Source organism: Lampris incognitus, chromosome 2 (genome assembly GCF_029633865.1).
Source record: "Lampris incognitus isolate fLamInc1 chromosome 2, fLamInc1.hap2, whole genome shotgun sequence".
Classification (NCBI taxonomy): domain Eukaryota; kingdom Metazoa; phylum Chordata; class Actinopteri; order Lampriformes; family Lampridae; genus Lampris; species Lampris incognitus.
The window spans coordinates 118,680,586-118,700,473 of record NC_079212.1 but is presented as its reverse complement, the minus strand read 5'-3'; the positions used below and the strand labels follow the sequence as shown (position 1 = coordinate 118,700,473).

General features: G+C 42.8%; 1 protein-coding gene across 6 annotated transcripts in view; it reads left to right on the top strand.

Annotated features, from left to right (window-relative positions):
* Positions 1-19,888, top strand: part of foxp1b (forkhead box P1b) — a 175,017-nt gene that overhangs the window by 85,376 nt on the left and 69,753 nt on the right. For all 6 annotated transcript variants that reach the window (XM_056272988.1, XM_056272992.1, XM_056272991.1 and 3 more), the window contains one exon: positions 160-329. In XM_056272988.1, coding sequence (XP_056128963.1) covers positions 171-329 — 159 coding nt within the window. In that variant the 5' untranslated portion in view covers positions 160-170. The remainder of the gene's footprint in view (positions 1-159; positions 330-19,888) is intronic.

Here is a 19,888-nt window from a genome sequence, read left to right as displayed (position 1 = left end):
AAAGAATATGACACATGTTTATACTTTGGCCGCAAGTTGAAACACAACCTCATTCCTGTGTGTTTTAACAGCTGTTTTGGCCTTTCTTTCTATCCCCCTCTCCCTCTCTCTGTCTCTGTCTCTGACTCTCTTCTTCTCTCTTTCTCTGTCTCCTCTCAGGTTTTTAAGTCATGATGCAAGAATCTGGGACGGAGGCGACAACCAACGGCCCAGCCAGTCAGAACGGAGGCACAAGTGTTGAGGGTGGAGTCAGAGAGGGGAGGCCCAATAGCGCCACGCCGTCGGTGGAGGTGAAAGCAGCAGACCTCCTGCATCTCCAGCAGCACCAGGTAAACCAGTTTCCCCTTTCACACCTGTCTTCACCTCATTAAGCCATGTCAACAGCAGGCCCAATCCCCCTTCTTAAAGTGCCACTTAATATTTAATCCCACCCCAAAGTACAGCTAGTACATAAACACATTATTATTATTATTTATGTATATTGAGGGATATTTTGAATATTTAAAGAAGGGAAGTGCTCTGTCGCTGTGATTGAGTGTTTGGTGGCCAACATGTTTATTGTAGCATACAACATCTACATTTTTGGTGAAATATTTATCAAGGTGGTTGGACACATTTTAAGTGTGTAGGTGTGTGGGCGTCGCAGGATTCCTTAGACAGTCGGAGGCGCCGTAACATCCCAATCGTGTGACAGTTGTCCCGCGGCTCGTTGTAAACACGCCTAACACTCAGAACTAATGCAACACTCTGCGGTGTCCAACCAATAAGGCACGGGGATTTTTGCCAGCTTTATTATTTGTGAAGCCCAAAACATTTTCACCGTCATAGACTTGAGGCAAACAGACGTGCTCTTTCTGTTGGTGTCAGTGTTATGTGTGGCACACGACAGCGTTTTTAAGGAAATAGCATTGAAAAGATCAGTGTGTCTCCTGCAATCTTGGCCCATCGGTTGGAATGACTGTGTGGTGATGATGCACAGGCTCCCCGCTGCTATCGGCTGTCGCAGCACATCAATCAGCGCTCACACAGGGAGAGGAACAACAGAGGAATGTGTAACAACGGGTTTTCGGGAGTTAACAGTGCTTAAATATGTTTAATTTCACTTGAAATGTGGCATCATGACACAATCAAATGGTGATGGGTGATGTCTTCTCTTTAATTTGTGGTGATGGCTATGCAGCTCTGGTTTCTTTAACAGTAAATTGGTGACACACAGGAATGATGGGATAGCATGAGGCTGCCATACCACACAGTCCTAGCGCATGATGTCACAAGTTCATGGCGTGTGACTTGGGATAGCTGAGTCACCGTGGTGGTTCTGTTAATCAATACTATCAGTGTACGAGGCAGGAAGCGTTTGACTAAATATGAGAGAAAGAGAAGACTTACTTGTTCAGGAAGTCACGAAGGATATATATATATGCATATATATATATATATATATATATATATATATATATATATATTTATTTTATTTTTTTAGGCATTCATCTTGCTCTTTGGTCTCAGTGTTTGTCCTTATGGCTTTTCCAGATTGCCTATCTCTCTTCCATTACTACTTTCCCACTCCCCCGTCTCTATCCCTCCCCCCCTCTAATTTTTCCCTTTCCAGTTCAAAATGAGCATGTATGTCGTCAGTGAAAAAATCACAGCCATACTGAATTCATTACTGCAGTAGTCACACAAAACCGTGGATAAAATTTCAATAACTGCAGGCCACAGTTGAGTAAACAGTTGCACTGAAACTTAATTCCTGTTGACTTTTCCTTCATTCTTTGCCAGGGGCGCATTCTGATTCGCTCTGCAAAGACAACAGGGGTTACAACTTTGATGAATGTGATGAGAGAGAGAGAGAAAGCCAGAGAGAGAGAGAGAGAGAAAGAGAGCTAGAAAGAGATGAGAGATCATGGATGTGCACTTGATACCAAGGTAGGAATCAAAAAGCCTTGCCTCTGGACTTGTGTCCAGGAATGGCCCTTGTTCTCTGGTCATCCAAGGAGAACAATTGCTTTCCAGGATCTCTATTTGCATTTTATACAAAGGAAGAAACATCCTTTTTTTTCTAGTGCCAGTGTATCACAGCAGCATTTTCTCCCTCCCCTTTATAAAACCATAAATAGCAGGTGTTTTTTTTTTCGGGGGGGGGGGGGGTTGTGCCTTTTGTACTAATCTGAGGGTTAATTTCTGCGGCCTGTGGTTTGAGTTGAAACGGAGGGAGGCACATTAATTGTTTTGTGTGATAAATGGTGCATGGCTGTGGATGAAGGACGAGATGTCTCACTTTCAGCTGCTGACATTGGGCTTTGATAGGCTACTTACCAAAGAAGTGTTCCTGGGAAGGCAGGCAGGCAGTCTTTTTATTCTCCCATTAGACTAACCCAGGATTTTCACTCATGCACCATGAACCATGTTAATTGTCCCCTGGGCATTAAGATCTTCGCTCAATTACTTGATAACTTTTTACTTTTGGTGGCATTTCACAGTCTGTCTTTTAAGTTTTATTTGCAGCTCACGCTAATATATGACTAACTGATGCACTTTCTTTTTTTGCTTCCTTTGTTCTCTGCAAAACATCCAAGACGCCTTTACCCCTTTAGGTTATGCAAAAATCAATCTAAAATTTTCTCGTACTCAAAGTGCAAATGTATTAGAGTCCCCTGAGTCAGTGAGAACAACAAACCTGGCATTGGCATATCATTTATTCTTATTAGGGAACATAACTATGAAAGACAGTGCTCATTAATAAAGATGGGGGATAAAATAATTGTAATCTGTTTGATCATCTTGAGCCTGACAGGGGAATTCATCTTGTAGACTAGTCAGTTTTGGGGGAAGTGGACCATAAGCTTGATTTCAGCATCTCTATTAGTAAGTCAAATACTGGTTTTTAATCACCAAGGGAGAAAATAAAGTGTTCTCTCTCTCTCTCTCGTGCTCTCTCTCTCTCTCTCTCTCTCTCTCTCTCTCTCTCTCTCTCTCTCTCTCTCTCTCTCTCTCTCTCTCTCTCTCTCTCTCTCTCTCTCTCTCTCTGTCTCTCTTTCTGAATATGTTGCTTCAGAAGTTAATCAGGGATTGATTTTTTATCACTTTCAAGAAAATTAAACGATCCTTTGTGTTGTTAACATTTAAGCACACCCAAATTAATTTGGTTGTGAAATAATAATAATAATAATAATAATAATTAAAGAAATAATAAAAGACTTTAGGTTATGCTTTTTGACCATTGAACTTCAACGTGTTTCTTTCTGATGGGGTCTATTTTTGTGGGTCTCAGTTCTTTGCCTGTGCTCTGTTTGCTACTGAATATTTCATTTCTCAGAAGAAAAAAAAAGAAGATAAACCTGCTTGTCCAAACTGTATTCGTCCGACAACTTTTGGTTAGTGTGTTGATTGTCTTTGTTGTTGTTGTTTTGTTTTTGTTTTGCTTGTGTACCAGAAGTTGTGGTTTTCTGTTCTCATGAGGAAGTGAAGAAAATGCAAAAAAAGAAAAAAGAACAACCAGAAAAAAAAGAAAAGTTGTAGAGATTGAATTTCTACAATAGATGCTAAATGGGGATTTTTTTTTTGTTTTGTTTTGAAATGATTTTACAACGGGAAGTGATGCTGTGCAGAATAGCAGCCACAGCGATGGTGGTATCCATATAAACAGACAGCAACAACAGTGACGTTGGGGAGGTGCGCTGCAGCCTGTGACGCTGTTGTCTCCAGGACATACGCAGCAAGTTCAGACACATACTGGTACTTCCCATGATGTATGGTCAATTTCAGTACTATTCTTTAAATATTTATCATGTTTAAACTTGCAGTTCCTCGAGTAAAAAAAAAAAAGATAAAACTGATTGCACCTTAGAGAATTACATAAATTAAAGTCCTGTCTTTGACAGGAGGCCCTTTTTAATGAATTTGGAACAGTCTCCAAAAAAAAAAAATTGGCATCTCTCTCTATGTGAGGTACAAAAATACACCAACAATATCACAAACAACAACAGCAAAGCTTATGGAGTATTGTATATTGCATATCAGTTCACCTTTTGCAAGATAATGTTTATTTTTTTCTCCTTACTCTCTCTGGTGGGACATCTGTGGTGTTGCGTGTACAGAAGGTAGAGACTCTCACGCGGCTCTTCAATGGCAGCAGGAAGAGCTGCGCAGGCACAGGTTGCGTGTTTGCATAATGCAAGGCTTACAAGGTCCCTTGTGGAGGCCCGAGAAGCTGGAAATGCACGTCTCAGCCGGCGTATCTAAACTCTGCTGCACCAAGCTTCGGGGCGGGGAAGAGTGCAGGGTGATAAGTGTTGATATCACATGCCGATAAACACTCAGGCTCTCTCTCCCTCTCTCTCTCTCTCTCTCTCTCTCTCTCTCTCTCTCCTCTCTCTCTCTCTCTCTCTCTCTCTCTCTCTCTCTCTCTCTCTCTCTCTCTCTCTCTCTCTCTCTCTCTCTCTCTCTCTCTCTCTCTCTCTCTCTCACTCACTCACTCACTCACTCACACACACACACACACACAGTGGCATGCACTGGCACACATAGACCCCCACATGCTGAGACAGTAGCAAAAGCTGTGGATTTCTTGGATCTGATCAACAAAATGCACTAACAGTTAGACTCTCCCATATCTCAATGAAAAAGATGAACACAATCAGGGCAGTGATGTGTCCAGGAAGCTTCTCACTGTGTCAGATCTCTTGTTAATTGCAAAAACCCCATAATTGGGCTCAGGGCAGAAAAACAGAGATGGTTATGCCTGGAATAAAATACACAGATATTGCCACACAGTTGAACTGAATTCCTTGCCAGTATCTTTGTGTGTTTTCCACAGCAGAATTGCATATCTGTGCACTGCTGCATATCTAAGACATGCGATAAAGGCCGCTTTTCCCTGTGTGCTTTGTGTCCAAAGGCTGTGGTGTATGATCCTCTGAATGTGTGTTTCCTTCCTGAGGCACACAGTGGCAGGCATGCTTGCTTATGCACATGTGGAAACACACACCTTCAGAGAGACAGAGAGGGAGGGAAGAGAGAGGATCGCCATAGTCTTGCTATAGGTATTCAGCCCTTACAACCCTGTGAGTTCTCAGGCATCGCCATGTAAACTGTTCATATTGTCAGATTGGGCTGGGCACGGCAGAGCCTCCGACTTATTGGAAAATCTGGCGGAGAGGATAACATCAGTGTTATGACACTGCATATTGCCCTAAATTGCTTTATTGGTAAAATGATAGTGCTCGTCCAATTTGAATAATTTTATGGAATCCCTCACAGAACAGTTTAATTATGTTATCACACAACTGGCAACATCTGTCTTTATACTACAGCACATGACAGTTTTATTACAGGCTAAATTTCTTTGCTGGTTCTGGCAATTGATGTGTGATCTGATTAATAATCGCACAGATGGAGGTGAAAATTGAACAGTAATGTGCTGGTATGTTGAAAAAAAGGAGGAAATAATTATCAACGGAAAAAAAAAACAATGTTTCAGTAAAAACTTCATCATTGTTTTCACAAAAGCCAGGGCTGTTCTCATCTGAATCATATTGCTTTTTTTGAACACAGTTAATTGTTACATCCAAGTTTTTTTTTTCCCCTCCTCAGAAAAGATCTGTTTAGTCTAGCAGCAACTTCAGTCATCTGGGTTTTTCGCTTGTGAGGTCTCGGAGGTTTAAATATATATAAACCATGCAGCACCTCTCCCATTGTCTTGTGGATGCCTTCCAAAATGGCCAGCGTGCGAACTCATCCATTTTGTTGAGTCTACCTTCCCTCTCTCCGACCGAGAGAGAAGAGATGATGCACAGGTCGAATGTGTACCTATCCCCCGAGTTTTAAAATAGTTTGGTGTTCCACAGGTTGACATCCTGTTTACACTCTCGCCCTAGCTTGGACTATGTGGGCAGCGGAGGGTGGGTGGGATGGAAGGTGGCGATGGTGTGTGTGTGTGTGTGTGTGTACATGGATCAGAGGAGTTGTTTGACAATGAGGTAATTAGAGCGGCTCCCCTCTTCTCTCTACCAACCCCTGTCCCGACAACAGTGCATCACTCAAAAGACTGCATGCATGGCACTCACATCTCACCCGGACCCATATGCAAGGGAACGGTGGGGTAATGGATTTCAGGTCAGTTACGCCTCTAAAAGAAGTTTTTCGAAAGTTGCAGAGGGCGGGGGGAAGCATGAACTGTGAAGAAGTGGTTCTACTGTGCTCCCTTGTACTTAAATATGACATCAGAGATGGCCCTGTGATGGTCTGGCGGCCTGTACAGGGTGTCTCCCCGCCTGCTGCCCAGTGACCGCTGGGATAGGCTCCAGTATCCCCACGACCCTGAGAGCAGGATACGCGGTTTGGATAATGGATGGATGGATGGACATCAGAGAGAGAGAGAATTTGAGAGAAAGTCTGTCTCTCGCTCTGAATGCACAGGGTTCACTGAGTATCCGTCCTAAGGACCATCTGAGTTGGACACACACACTTCGTGCATGTGTGTGTATATGTGATGCGCTTGTATGCTGGTATCATTAAGAAGAGTGGAGTGCCTCTTATTGTGTGTGGCGCCCGGATGGTCTTTGATGGCTGTATCAGCGCGTTTGTGCTGAAGTGGGCAACCCTAAACTTGAGCAGGTGTCTGAAGCAGCTGGCGTGGAAGGGGGCAGACGGGGAACCACGTCTGTTGGTTCACTATTAGAAGGCTTTCGGAGAGGCCTCAGCTTGCCAGAGGACTTTGACTAATGCATCCTCAATGTTTTATTTAAAGTAATACTGACAACCCTTCCTACACGGACGAAGAAACATTCACAAACATCCTCATGCACATGTGCATACATGTATAATAACACATACACACACACACACACACACACACACACACACACACACACACACACACACACACACACACACACACACACACACACACACACACACACACACACACACATATAACTGCATGTACACTCTGTTTTTGCTCTGTTTAGCCAATCAATTTGTCTGTTTAGTGTTGTAAATAAGTAACTGTTTTAACAGGGCCCTGGGAGAATGGGGTCGGGAAAGTACAGGCTCAGACATGACTGGTTTTAATAGTCATTGTCAAAACAGTGTTTCAACAAAGCCCATTCTTCATTGGATTGGAATGTTTACACATCGCTCAAATAATGTCATTTTTAGGAGAAACTATTCTTCTAAGATGGCCAATTTGACCCAGTTTATTAGGGACGGAGTGAAGGATGCAAGATTCCTCATGGGAAAACATTCAAGCGCAGGGCTTATCCATTTTTAATGAGAGCTCTACTTTAAAAACTTCATAGAATTAATATGTATCAGTGAAGTCTTTCCTACACAGAAAACTTCAGGGTAATTAATATTCATAGGCTGTGCTTGTTAACACCCCCAATGCTAGTGCAATGTAGATCCAATTAACATAGAATGGGCCCCAAGGAATTGGGCCGATAAGGGTTAAACGAGCAATTGAAATTGAAACCCATAGTGTCTCCTCTAAAAACACTTATTTGTTTCAATAAGACCTAATCCTTGTTACAGCAATCCTCTCAGATTAAGTTACCTATAGGACAAACTATGCTATAAAGACAGAATTTCCTAGAGTCTCTGTTTCTACATGTAATGTATTTCTGAGTGTCTAAGTGCATGTAAATATATGGGGTTATATGTGTCTTTGTTTGTGCACACTTGCATGTGCATATGTGTGTTCACTTGCTTGTGTATTTGTATGCATAGAGAGCATCACCCGCAGAGCTGGCCTAATGTAAAAGCCCTGTAGCAAGACCGTCTTTTATATCTAATTCATAATCTACTGGCACAGAGTGCGTAATAGATGTCAATGTTCATTCACAGTATCAGCCTTTGAGCCCAGGCTAGGCCGGGTGACAAAGAGGGGGGAGGCGGTGGAACCCAAAGGGGAGCTAAATAACGGCACCTAAATGCCTGTTTGCAGCAGACTGCCATCTTTTAGCACGCAGCTTTTAGATATTGTTCCCTAGAGTACCCTAAGACAACTGTGCCAACCATGTCTCTGCTCCTGAAGGACTCAAGGTCAGCCCCGAGCAAGTTAGCTGACTGAGCGGATGAAACAGGGATAAGGGGTCTTGAACGAAAGAAAGGGAAGGGATTTTTTTCTTCTTCTTCTTCTTCTTTTCAACCAACTTCTCGAGATGCACCTTTATTATGAAAATATAATTGTGGTTTACTGAAAAGAAATGGGGTGAAATTATTTTTGTAAAGTGTAATGAGAACTGGAAAATTTGCAGTACAATAAGTAAATAAAATGAAACATAACTGAATACTTGTTTAAGGAAAAAAGTTTATTAAAATAATTATCTGTTGAGAATGTTGACTAGAGCTGATAGATATAAAGTGTGATCGAATTGAAATCACCATGAGAAAAAAAATGTCACTGTGTCAGTAACGGCAAGCAGAGCATGTGATTCATTTCAACCTCCACTGAGAGCAGGTCGTCAGACAGCAGTTAGGCTGAAGGCCTCTCATTTGCAAAGCTATTACCCACTCTTCACAGCATCTCTGTTATTCTCAGGTTGCACTATGACTAGCAAATCTCTGCTTGGGTATGGCTAATGACAAGAGAAGGGGACATGAGATCAGGGTGGAGATTGACAACCAAGACGTTGGTGTCGATCTCTATTGTAAACTCTTGCAGGTTTAACGGGCATCCCTATTCCAATGAAATCAAAATGATTATTTGCATATGGCAAAATATGATCAATACTTGATGCTGATGGTCATACGAACCTACGTAGGGGTAAACATGCATGGACTGTCACTCCCAAGCACAGGTTCTTTGAAGTAAATTTGATTGTTTGACGTGTATTCGCCCATCAGTGTTTGTATCCATGATTAATAACAACTCTCCATGCATTCAGAAGCGACATGGCCTCCATTTTTAGAGAAAAATGATGCAGGTCACCGCACACTGGGAAGTAGCTGTATACCATTTAGAGAATGATGTGCCTAGAGGGGATGTCTCATCATAAATAACAGTGATGGCACCTCCACATCATGTGAACGACGTGTACCATAAATACTTAGCCCGGCCAGGAACAACGGTTCACATCAATCCTCATCCACTCGTTTTTCTCACTACATATGAAAGATATGTATTATTTAAATGGACACTGAAAAATAAATGTTTTTTTCCTCCTTAAATGGAGGCATGGAGACGTCAAGAGCAGACCACTGTATGCTGTTCCCTGCCTGTCGGGCTCTGCTGCTCTGTTGTTATTTGCTTGTTTACAATCTTTGACATGATGTAATGGGATAGCTGTGAAAGTACTAGCCGGCAAATGGCACAGGAAATAAGACAGTCCTTTATGTCCCCCTCCTCCTCTTTTTTCATCTCTGTGAACTGGGAATATGCCCTGCATTTGACTGAGGGAACATGAGCCTTGAATATAAGTAACTGTTTTTTGCATTAGGTACTCTCCCATGGGGTTGGTAGTGCGGGGGGGATATCATGTCCCTGCATGAAATGTGAATGTGAAATCAACCAGAAAGAAATATTTATGGCCATTTTCTGCTTGATTAGAGACAGTGAGTGGACAAAAGGCAGCAGTGCTGCTTCTGGGCAGATGTTTTAAAGAGGATGCTGTTTATGTGTGAGAACTGCGTTTATATGTGTCTTTGCCTTGGTGGGATAAGGGGATATGGTGGTAGAGACTTGGTTTGAAGCAGGGGAACTTCAATCATGTGCATTCAGAAGGAATCACCTCATTTAGGTCATCTGGTAGGGAGACGGACTTAGTCCTGGATCAGTCAGCAGCCCTCTCTGTACAAAAACATAGACAGGCCACTTGTCAATAGGTAAACTTACTCTACAGTGATGGCACCAAGCTCTTTCAACAGATAAATAATTTTACCTTTTACGGGGTTGACAAAGTATATAACCCCCCCCCCCCCAAATTTTCCCCCAGTACCATAATGTGTGGAATAAATTCCAATGTCAGCTGTTAGAGCTTAAAGCCATTTTCCTCACATATTAGCATATTTTTCATACAGGCCATTTGCATAGTTAACATCCAGTAATGGCAAGGGTCAAAACAAGGATTATTGAAAACCTAAAGAGCCCACACAAGCATAATATAATTACATGAACATTCAAATGCATAATATTTCTAGATTGCAATATTGTTTATGAAACTTTTGTCATCGGATATGCATCCTATTACTGGGCCGTATATACTTGAGGGAGTGTATTAATGTGTGTATCATCATGTGCTCAGGAGAGAGTCATTTCCCTAATGTCTGCACTTATCAGCACAACTTCCGGTCATACAAGAATCCCCACTATGCCACTTGATGTAATGTTTTTGGTAATCATGCACACACTCAATTTTCTTTTGTCAGGCAAGGGATAAACATTCCTGTAATCATCACAGCTTGCAACAGGCTTATCCATGTTGTGGCGCATAAGGATAAGTGCCAACATATAAATAATCCGTTAATTACTGTATTGATGCAATTGTCTTTCTTGCACACGCAACCCGTCCCTGGCAACGGAGTGATGGTGTTTAGATGGAACTTGTGACTAGGGAGAAGCCACGGCTCTTAAAGCCATTTCCTATGGATCAGAGAAGTACAAAATTGAGAGTATGATTAATTTTTCAATTTCTCTCTGCGGATATCTAATAATTGTACCCATAGATAGCCAAGGGCCCTTATTAAACATTAACATGCAAAAGAAAAGTTAGAATCAGAAAGATGGTATTTTGGATTGAATAATGTAAAATATCTGTAGGGCAACAGAGAAAGAAGCAAACTAGTCCAGGTTTATTCTTTAAATGTTTTCCACCACAGCGATGCCTACTTTTAATTACTGAGCTCTTATCTGCACACTCAACACTATATTTATTTTTCTTCATTGCTAAATGCAAATTTCTACCAACCTTTTAATAACTTGCATATATGTCAGTAATTATTTAAAGGGAATCATTAGAAATGTCAGTTGGATTCTGCCAGGATTGTGTTTTTAATTGGTATGTTACACCAGTGGACAGGCGAGTTTTTACTTTTTAATTCAAGTTTTTGATAATTAATTTGATACTGTTACCAGCATGTAAATGCTTTGCTTCTTGATCTGGCAAAGAGAGTGCTGTGTGGCACATGGTTATGAGAATATGTTTTTGTGCTAACTCCAAAGAGGGGCACGTTGCCTTTAAGAAGCTGAGCCTTGGAGGATGTTCCACCTTGAGGTCTCACTCGCCATCTCTCTCTCTCTCTCTCCTCTCTCTCTCGTCCCTCCCTGTGCTGTCTTCATCACTTTGCTCACTTCTACATAATATCATCTTCATCTCAAATAGCTGTGGCACAGGGGAACCGCATTTGTTGATCAAATTTGGCTTGGCTAACACTGACACCTCCTCCCCTGAAGTCAGGGGATGTGCCCGGAATGCCCAGACGTTGCTCGCTGATTGAGTGATTCTGCCTGTCATAAGACAAGATAACCACATCAGTAAATACTCTGCTCCTCAGCCTCTCTCTCTCGCCACCATGCAATCGCTACACAGGGTAGCATAGCACTCCGCTACACCGATGCATGTTGGGAATTCATCGCCAGGCCCCCTTTGTGTCACAGAGGCCAAAGCAGTGATGCAATTTATTTAGTCTTCTCCTGCATCAACATCTTCACACTTTGTATATTACATATATTACAATCCACCCCCCCCCCTTTTTCTCCCCAATTGTATCCGGCCAATTACCTCACTCTTCCGAGCCATCCCGGTCACTGCTCCACCCCCTCTGCCAGTCTGGGGAGGGTTGCAGACTACCACATGCCTCCTCTGATACATGTAGAGTCGCCAGCCACTTCTTTTCACCTGACAGTGAGGAGTTTCGCCAGGGGGACATAGCGCATGGGAAGATCACACATTCTCCCCAGTTCCCCCTCCTCTCAAACAGGCACCCCAACCGACCAGAGGAGGCGCTAGTGCAGCAACCAGGACACGTCCCCACATCCGCAGACACGACCAATTGTGTTTGTAGGGACACCCAACCAAGCCGGCAGTAACATGGGGAATCGAACTGGCGATCCCCATGTTGGTAGGCAACGGAATAGACCACTATGCTACCTGGACGCCCATTTATTACAGTTGTATTAAAAGGTGCAGTCCAGTTTGTATTTGACACATAGCTTCATTATACCAGAGCCTTTTTTGTTTTCCAAAGGGAATTTTGACTCAGTGTATGCCTTTCTTCTCCATTTGATTAGGTCACCAGCCAATACCATGCAGCCAGTCTCCGGTTTCACAACGCCACCTTTTTTTATAGTCTGTTCACTTCAAAACACCTCCAGTACTAAAGATGAATCGAATTAGCCATTTGCGGTGTGTTTATCTTTATCTGAGGGTGATTTGTTGCTCTCTGTCTAAGCACTCAAGCTTAATGAAAACAATAAATGGTGTCCTTATCTTTTGGAGTGAAATCAAGATAGGTACAGGAGGCTGTGAGTTATTTGTGGTTGATTTGGAGGGAAGAGAGCGACAGGAAATGGACACCCATCTCACATTACCACTCCCCATACAAGCGGGTAGAGGGAGAGTGATGGAGAGGGCCAGGCAGAGGGAGGACTTTTAATCAGCAAAGGGCTGTGTTTCTACTGTTTAAGTGTCAAAGATGTGCCTTCGTCCTGCAGTGAGTGAAATCTGGACCGAGTCCTGTGTTAAATTGAAAAAGGGGCCTGTGGGATTTGGAGGTGAGGGGATGGGGGACTTGGTGGTAGCTATGTCTTGGTAGATTATCTCCTCTGCGCTATTCCACTCTGCTCCGCTTTCACCCACTGGCTGGCCCACCGTTCAGCCACCGGTACCATAAACTGCAGTAAAACAGCATCTCTCCCAAATCGGCAAACGCTTCTGAATGTGTCTGTTGTTACCAGTCAAACAACGTAGTTACAGAGCATTTGACTGGTAACGGTGGACTTTATAGCAATAAATCTCATAGATGGAAATACAGTACAGTGCCCATCTCTGTATGTATTTAGCTCCCACCATAGCATCATCTAGCTCTCTGCTTGTGCTACAGCTGCATGTCTTGGCATATCCAGGCAGCCTTTCTGGCTGGAGAGAAAAGAATCACTTCCTGGCAGGTGCAGTGTGGGGAGCCACAACTCCTGCCTTTTCGCTGACTCGCCACGAAGAGAAAAAAAAATTTAAACTAGAGGGGGGGAAAATTAAAGTTACAAACCACTATGTGTGTGTGTGTGTGTGTGTGTGTGTGTGTGTGTGTGTGTGTGTGTGTGTGTGTGTGTATACGCACATGCGTGCATGCATGTGTGTGTGTGTTTGCCATGTGTGTATTTGTATTTTAACCACCTGAGCTGCAGCCAGGAAGCCAGTTCTTGCCCCATATTTTAACCAGATGTAGAGAAAAAGTAGGAAAAGCCTCAAAGACTCCTATAATCAAAATAATTGTCTTTACGGGTGGATTTTTGCAAAGTGTTAATTTGATATTCTGAGGTCCGACTGACTCCCGTAGCTTTCATGTGTAAGCTATCATAAATGCCTCCCATCTATTAGTGGCTTGACACCTTGTAGAAGACCATTGTACGCTGCTGCTTAGTAGAGCCACATCATTTATTTATGCTCCTAAAACTTTCCCTCAACACTAAAAGAACATCCAGAATCAACCATGAACACCTTGTAGCATTTGTCTTTCTCTGTCTCTTGCCCACTCCCTCCCTCTCATCTGTCCACCACAATTTGGAAAAGACAGTTGATATGGCCACTTTGATAGAGAATTGCTAACAGAGATTTTAGCCACAGGGTAGCAGGATTGCTTTAACTTCTTCACATGCCAAGCAATAATTATGTAAGCATAAGTACAGGTCGAGCATATTCTAACTCTAATTCATATTGTCTTTATGCATGCTTAATAATCCAGGTAAGAAAATCAAAGAAAGTTGAATCAGTTCATCTGGAAACAACATTTTTAAGTGTCTGTAGGGATGCCTGACCAAGCCAGAGGTAACATGAGGATTCGAACCAGCGATCCCCGTGTTGGTAAGGCAATGGAATAGACCTCCATGCCACCCAGACACCCCTATAGATGACTTCTTTGACTCCCCGTTCAAACCAGATCCTTTATAGGGAAGAACGCTGGTTTGAACTGGGAGTCAAAGAGGCCATCCATGTGAAGAGGGAACGACCATCCCTGAACCTGGGGGGGGGCTAAGAGTACAATTGTCACCATCTTACAATGCTGTGACTGCAACTATTCCCAAATCCTCTGTGAACTGTACACATGGCCATTGTAACTCTAGTTAATGGTCACAGTAATTAGCATATGAAACCAATTGTTGGTTTCGGTCATTATGCCACTGTTTATAAGGGTGGGGATACCTGCAGTCAGTTGAGACTGGAGAGGTCACTTAGATGGGTGATGAAACGTATCTGTCAATCAATGTTGTATCCAGATGAACTGATTCAACTTTCTGTGATCTAATTCATATTCTGTAAGACTATGCTCCGTATTAATTTCACTCTTGTGACTATCCACATGGACACATTTTATTTATATGTTTATTTGCTGACTGGGCAATTAAAACTGAATCGTAGTCTAATGGTAATCCTACTTGTAGGAATACGTTTAAGCTTCTGTGTATTGCAGGTTGACAGACATTTTCTCCCTGGAATGGATGTTTAATTTGAATAATTACAAAACTGTGTTCTTTTGGTTTGCGGGGACATCAGTGTCCCACATGAATAAAGAAGTAAATGAGGGGAAGAAAAACAGGTAATTATGCTAAACCAGTAAATGAATGACCCACTGACCCCCAGTCCTAATTGATTTTGTGGCGGCAAATCATATTTATCACCCAATTTGATGTGTTTTTTGTTAACTTTCTATTAGCTTTTTTGGTGTAATTAATTGGATATCTGGAAAAGGAGGGCAGTGCTAGAAACGCGTATTGAACAGGGTAGATATCTGTGCCTGTTCTATTTATGAGCAGGGCAATTAAACTTGACAGTGTTACTGTCTGGGATGATGTCATATCCTGGATTGAGAGCAAAAACTTTACCTCCCAGTAGAGTCATTGGGCAACTTTATTATTTCATTTGTTGTTTGTAAAAACAAACAAACAAACAAACATGAATATCAAAAATGTCCTATCGACTGTTACTTATGATGCAATCAACCAACTATCTATGATTTAGAAATAGCAGTGATCCACCAGTGTTTGCCCTGGGTCAGGCAGCCACCCTTGCTAACCGTTGCAAACATGTGGCGGTCAGTGCGTGTGTGCTTGGTTACAATGCACAGCTATGTGCGCAAGCATGGCGTCTGGGTGATGACATGTGCCTCTTTACATGTAAATTCTCCAGCAATTCACCTCCAAGTGAACCCGCTGAGAGTGATTCTGGTGCAGGCCTAAAGACAGAGGTGTGTTTTTATGACTAGGTGAGGCACGTCCTCTCCAAGGCCCTCAAGCACTGTATCTCTCTACCCTCCCCTTTAATCACTGTATCAGCCGCTCTCATAAACTCCATGAGCTGTGTATTAGTGTGTGTGTGTGTGTGTGTGTGTGTGTGAGTGTGCTTTTGTGAGAGATTCTCTGTGTGTGTGTGCATGTAAATGCATGTGTGTGTGCACGTGATATTGTGTGTGTGTGTGTGTGTCCTTTCCACTGTTTTTTAAACTTGATCAGCAAAAATAAAGCCGTTGTAAGCTGGCTCATTTTAAAGAGGTGATTATTGGTAATAAATACTTTTTTATACATACTTATTACAAAGGCAGTTTTCTTCTTGCGCTTAATGAGAGTAATTTGATTTGCTTGAGAGATTACAGTATCCTAGAATTAATGCGGCAGTCCCCATTTCAAGATAGAGTGAGATCTAAGATTCTTCACAGGTCGTGTGCTGCTAGATGCACCCCTCTCACATAGCAGCTAATGGAGTTGAACAGCAGTCTGTCATCCCCCCCCCCCCCCTCAGCTCTATAGCGCACTTGCCCTTGGTTCTTGCAGTGCTTGTTGTTTGGGCTAGTTCTACTGCATGTGTTTCACTTTGGGTTGTCTCTGATGTGTGTCAACCACCACCACGTCTCTCTAAAACCGTGGTATTTCATCAAGGTCTGTTTTCTGAAGATGCCTTCATTTGTTTTTGTCTTGTCTTTTTTTTTTCTCTCTCCTCTGTTCCTTACCTCAAGTTGGCATTGCTGGATAATTAGTAGTACTTGTTTATGTAAGTGCTGTTGGCTTCACACGTAACTTAATTTGTTTTGTGCATCTCCGCCTACAGCATTTATTGAAGCCTGCAGCATGGGAGGCCTCGCTGAACTGAAGGTGGCTCAGGCCTGACTGAGGACAGCCAATTCTGCTATGGCGCTGTGCGCCGCATTTTAACTAGGCCCTATCCGTCTGTCTGAAATGTGCTTACACTGAGATGACTTTTACCATAACTTCTTCTCCATAAATACTGCCCACACAGGGTCAAATAAAAGGGGGGACTTATAGCTAAAACTGTGATTGTTGTTGCTTCGTCTGAGCTCGGGTCCTAATTCACTACGCAAAGGGTCGAATGCTACCAAATCTAGTCTACTTTACTCTTTGTCCCACTCATCCTTTCTATTGTTGCAATCAAAAAACAAAAACAAAAGAATAATTAAAAGATTAAAAGAGGAAAAAAAAAGATTCAAGACCCCCCCCAAAAAAAGCCAAAAAAAAACAAGGCCCACCATGTGTTACATTGTCTGTGTGCAACTATGATACATTGCAGTCCAGTCTGACAGGTGATGTGTGACCCTGCTGGAGATTACTCCTCTTTATGGCTGAGGCAATCCGATTTTTTTCCCCTCCTTCTCTCTTCCCTTCCTTTATTCCTGACGGCGTGGGATCATATTACCCATCTTGGAATGACTTCAACAGAGACACTGCTATTCCCAGGGAGCTGTCTGTCCCCTCTGCAACTCAATCCATAGCCAATTGGACCGGCCTGTGATTTATAGAAAATTCTCCCTTCTGTAGGAACTCCAGACACACACAGGGCATTCTCTTCTGCTATCCCATGATGTGTTAGCTCTCCGGTCACGACAGTTCAAGGCTATGAGCATCAGTGGGAAAAAAGACCCATCAGAAAGACTAGGATGTGAATGTCTCGTTGACTCTATAGTGGCAACAAAGAAGGATCCCGTGTCATTGACTTTATGAAATCAACAGGACACTTTGGAAATAAACTTTTTCTCCATTGGGGTCAGAGGTCACTATTATTTCAGCCCATGGCAATGTGTAGTTGCAGACAGTTTGTGGTTAAGTTTGCTGATTGGAAATATGTGTGTGGTTTAGATTCAGATATGTGTCTATGTGAGAAGTTAAAAACAGCAGGCCCTATATTGCAGAGGCTGAAAAGTGTGTGTGTGGGGGGGAATTAACTGGCAACACAGGGCATCGGTTCCAGACCCAAGCACTCTTGAGTCTCCATGTCAATGCCAACTCTCTGACCAGTCTGTAATATGCAAGCATGCTTTTTTTTAGTTGTGTGTGTGTGTGTGTGTGTGTGTGTGTGTGTGTGTGTGTGTGTGTGTGTGTGTGTGTGTGTGTGTAGGCTGCATTCATCTACATTCAGCACAACTAAATTTGAAAGATTTAAGGGTTTTTCAAGTCGTATCTAGGGAGTCTTGACTATATTGATAAAGTTGAGTCCTCTGTCTATGAGACTGAGGCAGGCAGATCTTCCCATTCTAAACAATGTGATTCACACACGATAAAATCTGCTCACAGTCTTCAAGGTCTCATGCTGGGTGTTTGGTAGCGCCCGTTTTCCCAAGCACAACACTCCCCACTACCAAGTGATGCAACTCCTCCAACAAAGATGCAATCGGGAGGAGCTGCGGTTTTTAAACCGCCTGTTTTAACACCCAGCACAGTTGGCATGCCTCTGCCATTTTCCTCCTGCTTTATCAACTTGAAAGAAATTACAGCTGAGCGCAATGGTGGGCATCCCACGGTATTGTCTGCCCCAAAAAAGGGGAAGTGCAAGTAGAGAAGAGCCTCTGAGATCTGCTTGCAACATTGTTCTCACCTTATACTGCTTTTTAAAAAAAAAAAAATCCTCTTCATAGTTTCTCTCTCTATCTGCCATCCAAATGACATGCTGGGCTTTGCCTGACTCCTTGTTACCTTCTTTATAAGAGCCATTTGCAGATGACATTGAGGCAGAAAGCAGATTTCTGGGTACTCGGTGGGTAGAGGCAAGCGAGAGAGTGACACACGGCTGAGCGCTGATAGACTTTCCACTGGAGTGGATTAAATCAGCATCAGGCTAGTGGAGCTGATTACCTCAATATGAAAATGCAGTATCTTAATGGTACATATTTTCATGAGGCAGCCCAGTTGCTTTACATTTTGCAGCTAATATGTCTATTCTTATGAGTCATTTACTTCTTTAATTACCTTTAGCAGCAGATGCACAATGGTGTATTAATGTGAATGATTTTTACTGCCACTTTATCATACTGAGCCTGTGAAGTTGAAAGGCGTAATTGAGGTGGAAGAGCGACTCATGAGGGAAACAATATTTAGTTGACAGATTCTCTTGTACTCTCGCAGGGTGTTTATGAGTTTACACCACGCTCAAGCTGTAATAAACACAATATTCGTTTAATAACCGCTGAATGGTGGGGGACGGAAATGCCTTCACTGAGAGGAGATTTGCCCAGTTATTGAATTGTGACATGAAGTTGTATTCCACAATCGGAGAACTCTTTGCACAAGTGTGCAGGTGTTTGTGTGTGTGTGTGTGTGTGTGTGTGTGTGTGTGTGTGTGTGTGTGTGTGTGTGTGTGTGTGTGTGTGTGTGTGTGTGTGTGCTTGCATACTTGCCTGTGGTTGTGTATATGCCCCCCTATGTTTCTGTCTCTAACTGCAAATTTAGGTACAACCAATAAATATTTGCTGCAGTCAAAGCCCTATTTGCTGGCCCTCCTAGCTGCTGGATGGGCAACTTTGACACTCAATTTCTTTTGCATGTAAGTTTGCATGTGTGTATGTGCTTGTGTGTGTGTGTGTGTGTGTGCTTGTGTGTGTGTGTGTGTTTTGTCTGCTGCTTGTGTGCTTTTCTTGGTGTGTATTTTTTGATCCTGAGTACTGTGAATAGAGGCCTTCTTTAGCCATCTGTTGTTAAGCTGCTGGCTAAGCAAGGCTGGAGAATCCAAACAAACGCAGAGCACATAGCAAACGGAAGCTGTCAGGCCTGCATAGCTGAACTGACCTCTCCGGGCCAGGGGGGTCACCCCTCTGTACCAGGCTCCGAGCGCCCGTGCTGCCTGGTTGGGGCACTGTTTACTCTCGCCTCTGCGCCTGCTCTCTGCCCCCTTTCCCTCTACTCCACTCTCATCCTTCTCGTGTGTCTCTATTGCTTTGCTTTCCTCTTTCTATTTTTCTGTTTTTCTTTCTTTCTGTCTCGCTCTCTCTCTCTTTCTGTATCTCTCCCTGCTCTCTCTCACTCTCCCCCCCATCTCTCTCTCTCTCTCTTGGTCTTTCTTGCTTATTCCTCCTCAGTTTCTCTTACACTTTCCTCAACTTTCTTTCGCCCATCCTCTATCTTTCGAGTCCATTCTCCCATTCCCTCCATCATCGGTCCCACTTCGTAAGCCCATCGCTTCCATCGCCGCACATGGTCAATAATGTCATCTTCTTTTTTTGTTTCACTCAGTTGTGTTTTCCTCCAAAATCATTTTTAAGGACATTGCATTACCTGTTATGGGGAGAGAACAAACAAAAATGGTGGGTTTCTATTGAAGTCAGCTTTGACTGTAATGTAAGTACACACACAGTGTGGTATTGTTTAAGCATGGCTATTTGAAATGTTTAGTGTTGTCATAAATATTAATAGATTAGTTGAAAAGTGTGGTGAATGAAGGGCAATCTAATGGCT